The 12,883-nt window shown below is 40.3% G+C and overlaps 1 protein-coding gene across 1 annotated transcript in view; it reads left to right on the plus strand.

Moving 5' to 3' along the window:
• Positions 1 to 12,883, plus strand: part of DYNC2H1 (dynein cytoplasmic 2 heavy chain 1) — a 317,720-nt gene that overhangs the window by 175,456 nt on the left and 129,381 nt on the right. Inside the window, 3 exon segments of the mRNA XM_035722795.1 lie at positions 1,912 to 2,037; positions 3,106 to 3,216; positions 8,459 to 8,614. Of these exon segments, the coding sequence (XP_035578688.1) occupies positions 1,912 to 2,037; positions 3,106 to 3,216; positions 8,459 to 8,614 (393 nt within the window).

Raw genomic sequence — 12,883 nt, forward strand, 5'->3', positions numbered from 1 at the left:
GGGAGAGGGAGAAGCAGGGAGCCCAATGTGGGACTCGATCCCAGGACCCTGGGATCATGACCTGAGCCGAAGGCAGACGTTTAACCAACTGAGCCACCAAGGTGTGCCCCCAAAAATGAAGTTTTAATTGCAGAAGTTGTGTAGATCTCAGGGGATGGGCGGCTAACCATCTTCTGACATTTTCCTGTTGTGCTTTTTAAAAAAATTTTAATACTAAATATTTTTTTCTGAGGTTTTGTGAATCTTTAAGCTTTTTTCATATAATTGACGCTTTATGGGAAATGCTGAGTTGCCTATTTTTAGCTGTCATTTCTGTTGAGCAAAATACTTACCCTTTTCTCTGATTCTGTTGTACATGCCTATGCTTGCATTTTTTGTTTTTGTGGGATTTATTTTGCATTTTAATAATGGCTAACTAATAAGTGCATCAAAACAATTCAACCACTTTGTTTCACCTCCTATTTGTTTCATTCAGGGTTAGACCTTGAAATTAGAACAAAAAAATCAAGGGACACTTGGATGGCTCAGTTGGTTAAGCGACTGCCTTTGGCTTGTGTCGTGATCCCGGGGTCCTGGGATCAAGTCCTTCTTCGGGCTCCCTGCTCCACGGGAAACCTGCTTCTCCCTCTCCCTCTCCCCCAGCTCGTGTTCCCTCTCTCACTGTGTCTCTCTCTGTCAAATAAATAAATAAAATCTTTAAAAAAAAATCGGTTGTGAGTATTTATTACCTGTGTTATTGCATGCTTTAGTATTCAATGAATTAGACATGGTTCCCACTGTCAAGAACTTTATAGTCTAATTGAAGAACACAATCAATACTTGTAAAAGTCAACTAAAAAGCAATGAAATGCTATGTCGTATTCATTACGGAGACAGAAATCACTGTGGTTTGCAGTAATTTATAACCGTAGTCTTGAAAGTGTTTTGACCACGTACCCAACAAAAGCTGAGCCGGGACTCCCCATGTGTGTGTTCATAAATTATCTGCATGCCCACACCTGGCTGTCCTGGTACACAGGTATGCTGTAAACTGGCCCTATACAAACAGGCCGAGGACTAGACTGGACGTGGTCCGTGGGTGCAGCCACCTGGGACTCCGTACTGACACCTGCAGAATCTGACCGTGCAGCCTGGGTGCAGTCCGTCGTCTCGGCCTTCCAGCTCCGAATATGCTTGCAGGTTGTCTGCTCTACGAGGTGGACCGGGCCGCTCGCTGAGCACCCTCAGCACAGGTGGACGGCAGCACCTGGGAACACGGCACTGGGGTTCCAGTGAGATCGGGACACCCGTCCCTCCCCTCTCTCTTTGTTCTCTCCTTGGCCCCCTCGGCCCCCCTCGGCCCCCTCTCTCTGAGCAGCCCTAGAGGAGCAGTGGGCAAAGTGTAGAATCCTTGCTCCTGTGAGGAATTCCTGGATGACGGAAAGCTAGGGAAGGACACTATTACACGGGTGGACCTGTAGCTTGAGAGCCAGATACGTGCATTGTTGGAAAAATCAGAAGTAAATTTCAAGGAAGTGGTAGTATTGATGATTAAACATTAATGATTAAACCCTCAAAGAATTCAAGATGACAGTTAAAAAAAAAGTCTTTTTTTTTCCTAAGGTTCATGTTTGAGAGGGTAAGAATTGCAGGAAATGGAATGAGAAACAAAAATAAAACTATTCAATAATTTATACTGTTCTGTAACTTGCAAAGCTATAATGATGTATTTTTAATAAACACTATTAGAAATCTGCTAGTGATGAAGGACAAAAACAAGACAACTGTTGGAAATGGCAACAGAGTTATTAAACACTTAGAATTCTCATCAAAATAATTGAGTTCAGTATGTATGATAGGTTAATTTGAATCTCTCCTGTTACATGTTATCAGATTTGTTGTTTAGTATTGTTTTTCATTTTGTTTTTGCAGGTTGCTATGGGTCAGGGTCAAGCTGATTTAGCAATTCAGATGCTGAAGGAATGTGCCCGCAATGGGGACTGGCTGTGTTTGAAGAACTTACATCTGGTGGTGTCTTGGCTGCCAGTTCTGGAAAAGGTAGATTCGGATAAATGTATAAATGGTACATTATGGTATACTATTACGTGGTATAACAGTATATATTATAACTTACAATTTTAAGCATACACAAATGTTTATAAAAGCCAATTCTTTTCCTTTTTACATTTTTTTGGTTACTTTCACTTTGCATTTTATATTATAATAATGAATGTTAGTATCAGACATAGATTACATTTATTAAAGTGATTTTTAGACCTCATTCTTTTAGAACTCTTGACAGTTCTTCTGTCATTCATTTATTCCTTTATTCTACAAGCACTTGTTTAGTACAGAAAAAAAACAGCAGCTGCCCTGAGTGTGGGTTGCATACAAAATTTGTAACCTGCTCCGTTGGAAGGAACTTGGTTTAGGAGAGACAGGCCACTTTAATAACTACAGTGTAGCATCATAAACGCTACAGAAGAGAATTTACAAACTGCCATCAGTGATGAATTCTGCCTGGGACTGTGGTAATAGAGAGTTGAAGAAGATATTCCCCTAAGACAGGATATTTAAATTGACAGATGAGTAAGAATTTGTCAGGTTCCAAAGAGAGTAACAGGTAGAAAGAATAATATTTGTAAAGACACAGACATAAAAATTTGAATAAGTGACCAACGCACACAGCTTGGGCAGAGGAATTCGGATGGTGAAGTTTTGAATTTATATTGTAGGCACTAAGGTACAACAAAATTTGCTAATAAAGGAATTGATGTCCTTAAAGAACTCTGTGAGGCATGAATTGAAGCAATGAGAACCTAAAGTCCTGCACATGGTTGCTAGTTGAGGCCTCTCAGTTGCTGCTAACGCTTTTACTTTGTACGTAGTGTGCACTGGGCACTGGGACGAGTGTCTTACAGGGTGTTTACTGTTGCTGTCCTTGCTTAGAGCCGGTGTAAGTCCTAGACCCCAAGGTCATGGAGCAAATAGGCAACAGAAGGAAATGTATCAGAATGTCACAGAAGGATTTTAGAAAGAAATTTTACTTACTAATATATTTATAAAGTGGAAATTAGTGTGTGTGTGTTTAAGTAGATTTTTCTTGTTGCTGTTTTTGTACACAAGGAATTGAACACTCTGCAGCCTAAAGATACCTTTCGTCTGTGGCTCACTGCAGAAGTCCATCCCCACTTCACCCCTATCTTACTACAGTCAAGTCTGAAGATCACCTACGAGGTAAGGAGACTTCAACCCTGAGTCATTTGGCGTGAAGGGCCCTAGTCTCCATGAACGTCCTAAAGCTCTGTAAAAAACTGTCGGTCGTACAGAACACACCAGAGTTTCCTTTACAACAGTCAGTTCGATGAATAAGTGGGTGGAGGACCTGGACAGACATTTCTCCAGAGAAGACACACAGATGGCCAACAGACACATGAAGAGATGCTCAGCATTACTCCTCATCAGGGAAATGCAGATCAAAATCACAGTGAGCTACCACACTGGTTAGAATGGCTAAAATCAACAACCCAAGCAACAGCCAAGTGTTGGTGAGGACATGGAGAGAAAGTGTCATGCTCCACTGGGGGGGACTGTCAGCCGGTGTGGCCACCACCATGGACGCAGTGTGGACGCTCCTCAGAAATTAAAAATATAGAGCTACCCTGGGATCCAGTCATTGCACTACCGGGTGTTTAGCCAGAGAAAACAAAACACTAATTCAAAAAGACACATGCACCCCGACGTTTATAGCAGCATGATTTACAGTAGCCAGTATCCAGAAGCCACCTAGGTGTCCATCGATAAATGAATGGGTAAAGAAGATGTGGTATATGTACAGGGCAGCCTACTGCTCAGCCATAAAATGGCATGAAATCCTGCCACTTGCCAGCACATGGATGACCTACAGGGGATCATGCCACGTGAAATAAGTTAGACTGAGAAAGACAAATCCATGATATCACTCGTAAGTGGAATGTAATAAATGAATATACAAACAAAAAGCAAAATCGGACCTCTAGGTAGAGAACAGACTGGTGCCCCAGGGGCGGCAGTATGGGACGGGCAGAGCGGGTGGAGGGCGGTGAGGGAACAAGGGCATCGCAGGCGTGGAAGGCGCAGCCGGGGAGCAGGGTCCGTGGTGGTGCAGGGACAGCTGGGGCTGCCCCGCGGTGCGTGCAACATCATGTATAATGAACTTGTCCCTTCACGGTGTTGTACACCCGAAACTACTGTAATGTCTGTGTCAACTAGACGCAAAGACCCCTTTTTGTTTCGGTGAGGTAAAATAAACCTAAATAAGTGCATAAGATGATATTTATAAAAATACATCTAAATTTTCCTTTTATAAATATTTCATTTTTTTGGTGTTACCAGTAAAAAACACATAAAATTTACCATCGTAACCATTTTTATTTACATAGTTTGGTGGTGTTCGTATGTACTTTGTTGTGCAGCACATCTCTAGACCTTTTCACATCTTGAGAAACTGCGATTCTGTCCATTGAGGAGTGACTCCCCATTTCCCTGTTCCTCCAACCCTGGCGATCTCTAGTCTCTGTTTTCTGGGCGTTTGACTACCTCAGATACCTCCTATAAGTAGAATCGTGTATTATTTGTCTTTTGGAGACTGGCTTATTTTACTCAAGAGAGTGTCTCCAAGATAGTGATCCGTGTCGTAGTGTGGGACAGGATTTCTTTCTCTTCTGAGGGTTGATAATACCCCCTTGTGTCTGTATGTCCTACGTTTTCCTTATCCATTCCTCGGTCCCTGGGCAGGTGGGGTTTCTGCCTCTTGACTGCTGTAAGGCAGGCTGTGGTGCATGTGAGTGGGCCAGCACCCTATGAGGTCCTGTGTTCAGCTGGAACTGCTGGATCAGAGGTAACCCCGTTTTTCATGTTTCGAGGAGCTCCAGAGTGTTCATCCTTGCAGTGCTCCATTTTACATCCCCCCAGAGCTTGCTACTTCTGCATGTGTTTATAGCAGCCGTCCGAACACTGCGAGCCCATAGCTCACCGTAGGTTGGCTTTGTGTTTCCTTGATAATTAGTGATGGTGAGAATTTTTTCCTAGGCTTCTTGCCCATTTGCGTATTTTACTTAGAGAAGGGTCTCTTCAAGTCCTTTGCCCGTTGTGACTTGGAGTTGTCATTGAGTTGGAGGAGTCCCTCATGAGATGTGTAGTCAGCAGACACTGTCTTCCATGTCGTCGCTCCTCCCTGGGTGGATGGTTTCCCTGTTGCTCAGACGTCCGTAAACTTTGCTTTTGTTGCCTCTGCTCTGGTGTCCTCTCCAAAGAATCGTTGCCAGAGCCGATGTCATGGAGCCTCCTCCTGGGCCTCCTTCTGGTTTTATTGTTTCAGAGCCTTACCTTTAGGTCTTGCGTGCCTTGTGAGTTAAGTTTTACATATGGTGTCAGGTAAGGGTTCAGCTTTGTTCTTTGCAGGTGAGTATCTGGTGTTCCTACTTGTTTTCTGGCACAGCTAAGTCAGATGTTCAGTGTCGTTTCCTTTTTCCAGTCCATTCTGCTTCTGACACATAATGTCCAAATCTGGTGTATCCAAAACTGTATGTGTTCACAGTGTTATTATGTAACTGGTCAAAGTCATAAATAAAATAGTTAACTGAATTAAAACTTCTTAAAACTGGTAAGAGAGGCTCTGCTTGTTTATTTTCTCAGTTTGTAGAAATTTCTTTGTTTTTATAGTCTTTGGAAGAAAAAGGTCTTAATGTTTATAACTAACTACCTGTTGCTTTAGATCAGTATTTATTTTTTTAATCTTAAAGTGTTAGTCTCATTTAAGAAAAAAAAAGATAAGGATTAGTCAAGGAATGTGAAGTTGGTTTAATATTTGGGAATATGTTAATTGAAAGTCATTACAGTGTCTAATAAGAAAGAACAGTTCCGGAATCTTCCCAGCTGCTCTCCCAGTGCACTGTTTGACCATATATCCTAGAACTGGACTGTAGGAGCCACAGGGGCAGGGGATATTTTTTCTCTTGAGTTTTGTACTAACCATAAAATACCTGGCAGTTATGAAGAACCCAGTAAATATTTCATCACGTGAAGAGTTAATACATCAGGAGAACTGTTCCTTGAACATTTTTTTTTTTAAAGATTTTATTTATTTATTTGACACAGAGAGAGATAGCGAGAGAGGGAACACAAGCAGGGGGAGCAGCAGAGGGAGAGGGAGAAGCAGGCTTCCCGCTGAGCAGGGAGCCCGACGCAGGGCTCGATCCCAGGACCCTGGGATCATGACCTGAGTGGAAGGCAGACGCTTAACAACTGAGTCACCCAGGCGCCCCTCCTTGAACATTTTAACTTAATGTGCAGTCTTTTCCAGGATTTTTTTTCACGAGGTTATTTGATTACTTTTTTATGGAAGTTTTGTTTAATCTAAATTGGTGATTTTTTTCCTCTTTCTTAAATCCATGTGGATAATTAATTTAGAAAAGAGTGCAGTTAATTATATTCAAAATTATTACTGTAGGGGCGCCTGGGTGGCTCAGTGGGTTAAGCATCTGCCTTCAGCTCAGGTCATGATCCCGGGGTTCTGGGATCAAGTCCCGCATCCATCGGCCTCCTTGGTCAGCGAGGAGCCTGCTTCTCCCTCTGCCTGCCGCTCCCCCCCTGCTTGTGCTCTTTCTCTCTCTCTCTGTCTCGCTGTCTCTCAAATAAATAAAATTAAAAAAAAACCCAAAATGACTATATATGTGCATATATGTACACACATGCATCTAGTAACTTTGAAGGTTTTAAGTCTCTATTTTATTACTTCTTTTTTTGATTAGTTGACAGACTTTTAAAAAATTTACTGCAAATAACCAGTGTCATGCTTCATCATTTACTTTTATCTTAGTAATTCTTTCCACTGAATTTCCTGCTTTATTCTTTTTCTTCTAAAGTTGTCCTTAGATTTGTATTTGCTTTTGTTTTTACTGATTTCTTCTGTTGAGTCCATTGACTTATATTTACTTGAAATAATACTGAAATTATTACTATGTCTGTGAATTTGCAGCTGAGAACGTGTTTGGCCTTATCCTATAGTTGGATATATAACAAAATGAAGACATAGTAGTGTCTTCATTTTGTTATTTTCAAATTTTTATTTATGTACGACTTTCTCTATAATTACATAGGATTTATTCATTTTGTGTAATCTTTATTGTCTTAAAAACTCCAAGTGGTTGTTCAGTTTCCTGTTAATTCCATGTTTTATTGAATAGTGCTCAGGAAATATAGCCTATTCTATCATAATTTTTTGTAAATGTTTCATAAACATAAACAATTTTCATTTTGAAAAGTATAAATTTGGATGTGTACTTAGTAAATTAGTGGTATTTTTTTCTTCTAATCTTAAAGAAGTTTTTTTATTTGAGAAAAAACAGAACGGAAAGGATTGCAAAGGGAGTGAGTTCCCTGCAGCAGGCTTCTTAAGGTCCTGACTTGCATTAATTATGCTTTTTGTGTTAGAAACCATTTAGAGGAGAATTTTTACTTTTAGTACAAGCTAATTAAAATAAGTTTGGCAGAGAAATGCACATTAATTTTTTTTAACCTTAGAAGAATTTTTTTAAAAGATTTTATTTATTAGAGAGAGGAGAAGCAGGGGTGAGGGGTAGAGGGAGAGGGAGAAACAGACTCCCCACTGAGCAGGGAGCCCAATGCAGGACTCGATCCCAAGACCCTGAGATCATGACCTGAACTGAAGGCAGATGCTTAACCCACTGAGCCACCCAGGCTCCCCAACCTTAGAAAATTGTGAAGGAACCAATTATTAATATACAAATGCATTTGGTTTAAAAAAAAGGGGGGGGGGAGAATTTTTTTTTTTTAAGAAATGGGTTTATTTTACTCTTTTTCTAAGAATTCAAAATTTGTCTTTTTCATTTGGAAAACTGAAAAATATAAACAGATTCTGGACATGTGGATGAATGTTTTTTGACTGATTACTAGTCTAATATACACTTTGAGTTTCTGGGTTTGAATTTGTGTTTATGAGCCTTGCAATGTCAGCTGATACCCACTTCACCTCTGGTGGACTAATGTGCAAGAAACATTAGTTGTATTGTATGAAATAGTATTTGGAAGGCCTCATGGAAATTCACATAGCGGCTGGAGAGGGAGAACCTTCTATGAAAGTAAAAACCACATGCCCCGTAATAATCTGTGTCAAATTCATTGTGTAAATGACAATTCAGTTTCAGTAAATGACCTCAATGATCATATAAAACTTACTTGGTTGTTTTGAATATTGTTGGTTTTAGAGTTTTTTTAATTTGAAAATTTTTGAATTTATAATTGATAGGAACTCTTAGGTACAAGGAGTTTAGATACATACATTTTGAAGTAACATAATAGTAAGTTGACCTGGGTAATAGTGAAAACTTTTTTTTATTAAAATAAATCCTTAAAACTGTTAAATATTAATTTCATTTGTAAGATTTGAAACAATAGGATGTCAATATTTTGTCTTCAGTCACCTCCAGGTTTGAAGAAGAATTTAATGCGTACTTACGAATCTTGGACTCCTGAGCAAATCAGCAAAAAAGATAACATACATCGAGCTCACGCTCTCTTTAGTTTTGCATGGTTTCATGCTGCGTGTCAAGAAAGAAGAAATTATATTCCACAGGTGAGTTAGAACATGTCTTGGACATACTGTAAGCTGTGCATATTTTTGTATTAGTGTTTCTACAATTTAGTGTAAATGGCAAGGATTACTTAATAATTTGGTTCATGATTCATAATTTTATATCTCCAGTTCTGTCTTTGCTGTTCATCTTCTGGACTTGCAAGTAGTTATGTAGTTCACATCTCCCAATTACATTGTTTGGAACAATGCATGAGCCACCATAAACCCTCACTGATTGTGTTAGGTATCATTTTTGTGGTCACAGTCATCTCAAAAGTTCAAAACTGAATTCCGCATAGTTGTTTTACTGTCAGTGTACCCCTCTCAGTAAAAGCTGTTGATACCCATTTATTTCCTCAAGCTGGGAGCCTAGGAATCATTCTTGACATGTTTCTTTCTCAGCCCCATAGCCAGTTCATTCTCCTTGCAAAGTATAGTTGAGATCTGTGCATTTCTCTTCACTGTTTTTTTCCGAGCCTTCTCACCCCTTACCTGTTCCACTTTCCGAGACCACCTTCCTCCTGTGTTTGCTCTGTCCACGTAGCAGCCAGATTTGTTTCTCTAATATGTAAGGTGGATCCTTTCAGTACTCTGCATACAGCCCATCAGATGGCTTTCTCTTGTCCTTGTGAGGAGCTGTGCATGTTTCCTGCTGTGGTCCAGAAGGAAAGACTTGCCTTTGTCCTCGGCCTCCTCCCAGACCCCCGTTCCCACTCGTTCTCCACACTTCCTCATGGTCTTTGAATTCATGCTGCTCTTTGTCACCATAGGTTGTGGCTCTGACTGTTCTCACGGCCACTAGACTACATCTTGCCCTTGCCACGCGGTCCGAGCTGGTCCCGCATTCTTTTCTTCTTGCCAGGTGCCTAAGCCATACATCACTTCACGTCCAGATTTAATTGTTCCCTTCTTTTTTTAGCATTGCCTGCTTGTCTCCCCCTGAGCCTTTGTTCCCCAGCAGTCCCCGATTTAGCTTCTCTCTCTGTCTCGGTAACATGTCAAAATAAGAGGTCGTTGTGGAGTTACAGACCTGGGCTTGTGTCCTGACTCTAGATTTCCTGGTCGTGCGACCTCAGCTGCATACTGGGAATGCAATCACCTGTACCTTTGTCATGAGGGTTGGATGAAATAGTGTGTGTTTAGAAGCGCCTTGCACATTGCCTGTTAGTAAAGATTTGTCAGACTGATGAAGTAGTGACTAAAAACAGCAATGTGTTGTTGCATATAATTTGCAAAGTACACTTAAAGGAAGGGTGTGCTATTCTCATTTGACCAAGGAGGGCAGTGAATCCTGATGGCAGTTAACTTGCTGAGGGAGTCACACCTCAGAGACTCTGGAGCTTGGAGGTGGCCGGGCCCACCTTCCTCCAAAGCCCGTGCCCTCAGTAGTGATCCTGACGGGAACAACAGCAACAGTCATAGACCGTCATTGAAGAAAGGAGTGCCCCGGGAATTATTTTTTTAATGAAATTAGATTTTTTTAATTAAGGGATACACGCACATCATATAAAAAGCAGTGAGAAGATTAGCAACTAAAATTTAGTCTCTCCTCCTGTGCTGTCTCCCTGACACCTACTGCCGTTCCTGGGGCAGCCGCTGCCCCCCACTCCTTGGGGTCCTTCAGAAAGAGCGTATTAAGTAAGCAAAGCATGTTCTGCGTGTTTACAGACAGACGTATGTTCTTTTTAACTGCAACAGCAGCATTTTACAAACACAGTTCTGTATTTTGCTTTATTAACCAATACATTTCAGAGATTTTTAAATCTTAGTAACCATTTCATGCCTAATTTTTAAATATCATTTGTATTCATTATTTCGACATACTCCCTATTAAGCAGTTTTGTTTTGTTGGAGGAATATACATATTCTTTCAGTCTTTGCTGTTACAGAAAATACTGCAGTGGATATCCCTACATTTGCCTCATTTCATGTTTATTCACAGTGGCAATTCCTACCTTGGAATGTTTGGGTTAAAAGATATGTGTATTTTAAGGAATATGTAAATGCTACCAAAATGTTCTTTTTAGAGCACTTTACTTTCACACACAAAAAATATTTGAAAGTATCACTTTTTTTTTTAACATGTTAAGTTGCTGTTTTGTAAAAATGATGAAATTGGAGGAAAACCGAGTCAAAACCTAAAATACCATTAATTGCTAGAGACAGTGTCACAGGCATATGCACTCCACAAACTCTGTATTTTCCTTCTTTTCCTCATCTAATCACCAGCTTCTGGAAATAAAGATCCACCACCAGTTCAACTTAGTTTTCATTCCTCATGTTAGTACAAGATTTTTTGCTGTTTTTCATTGTAGTGCTGTATTTGCAAACTTAACCTCTCTATTTTCCACATGTATACTGTACTTCTAGTTCTGTGCTTCACCTACTGTCATTTTTTGGGGGTATTTGTTCTTCTTGGTTGTCTTGTTATTCTTCCTAGACTGTGAGCACCTTGGTAACAGGCTTCATGCTACTTGTCTTCATAGGAACGCCTCACACCATGCCTGGGTTTCCAGGTGGGCTGACCAGGATTCCATGGGCCGTCTGGAGAACCCCTCCACAATTTACAACATGATTTCTATTAGAAAATATCACATTAATAACAAATACTACGTTTCACATTTTTGTACCATGTTTTTAAAATCCTTCATCACATACCAGTGTCAGTAGCAGTGCGACTCAGAGCCCGGGTCTTACCATTTTAGAATTAGCATCTCACTTGGAAACTGCTGTTAGGTGATAACTGAGGGCTGCAGGCTTCTTATTGGAGGGTTTTATAAATACTAATCTGTAAAGTGTTGAAAAGTTTTTATTTTTTTTAAAGATTTTATTTATTTGAGAGAGCAAGCACAAGCAGGGGGAGGGCCAGAGAGAGAGAGAGAAGCAGACTCCCCGCTGAGCAGGGAGCCTGACGTAGGACTCCATCCCAGGACCCCGAGATCATGACCTGAGCCGAAGGCAGACGCTTCACCGACTGAGCCACCCAGGGGCCCTAAAGTATTGAAAAAATTTTAAATCAACATTAATAAATAAGGTCTAATAGAGTGATATAAGATGTAAGAAGTGATATAAGATATAAGATATAGAGTGATATAAGATATAAGTGGTATAATAGAGTGGTATAATAGAGTGATATATAAGTGATATAATATATATAAGAATATAAGATATTAATAAGACTTTATTTTGAGTTGGTACGAAATTTATTTAAAATATGGCAGGAAAGGGCGCCTGGGTGGCTCAGATGGTTAAGCGTCTGCCTTCGGCTCAGGTCATGATCCCAGGGTCCTGGGATCGAGTCCCACATCAGGCTCCCTGCTCCTTGGGAGCCTGCTTCTCCCTCTGCTTCTCTCTCTCTCTCTCTCTGTCTCTCATGAATAAATAAATAAAATCTTTAAAAAAAAAAAAAATATGGCAGGAAGTTTGTTAACTGTTGATGGGCACATACCCCTTACAGATCTTCAGTTCTTAGCTATACTAAAACTTAGTGAAGTTTAAACCTCTTGTGTTTTTCACAAGATCTGTAATTTTTAAAAAATTGATCCAAATGTTAGTGACACCCAAATTTATAAATCTAACTCAGATCAGTTCCCTAAGATCTAGGTTTATGTATCCAACTATTTATTTGACTTACCCAGTTTGTTTAAAAAATGATTGAAAACCCACATATTCTGGATCCAAATACTAGAGCATAAGCTTCTCAAGAGCACAGATTTTTCTCTTTTGTTCATTGCTATATTCTCACTGACCTGAAGAGGCACTTGGTAACCTTCAGTTGAACATTTTTGTTCCGGGAGCTCATGGAACCTTTCCGAGCCTTGCATTCTTTCGGTGCTGCACTTAGCATCGAGTGACACCGTTGGAAGTCATTCTTAACACCCCTCTTCTTGGTATATCCTCACCTTCCATGACCGTGCAGTACAAACATTCTTCAGTTTCATTGTCCTGACTACCCATCTACGTTTTTCTTCCTGTCTGTTCTACTCCCCTTCCCACCAAGGAGGCTTTGCCTTACCCCTTAGCTGAGGTCAGACTTCTTTCTTGTATATACCAAGTATATTTCCTTCCATCAGATGCATTGTACCTTGCCTTGTAGGTGTATTCCAGTGATGCATCATATCTACCCACTTCTCCCTCCCCCACGTTTGACTGACAGCGACCAGAGGGCAGGGATTATTTATGTTTGGGTTCATTCTCTTAGACGCAGAGCTTTGATTCAACTTAGTTTTAGTTGATAATATACATTAATAATAAACATTGCTTTGAATG

The sequence above is a fragment of the Zalophus californianus genome, chromosome 11 (assembly GCF_009762305.2).
Source record: "Zalophus californianus isolate mZalCal1 chromosome 11, mZalCal1.pri.v2, whole genome shotgun sequence".
Classification (NCBI taxonomy): Eukaryota; Metazoa; Chordata; class Mammalia; order Carnivora; family Otariidae; genus Zalophus; species Zalophus californianus.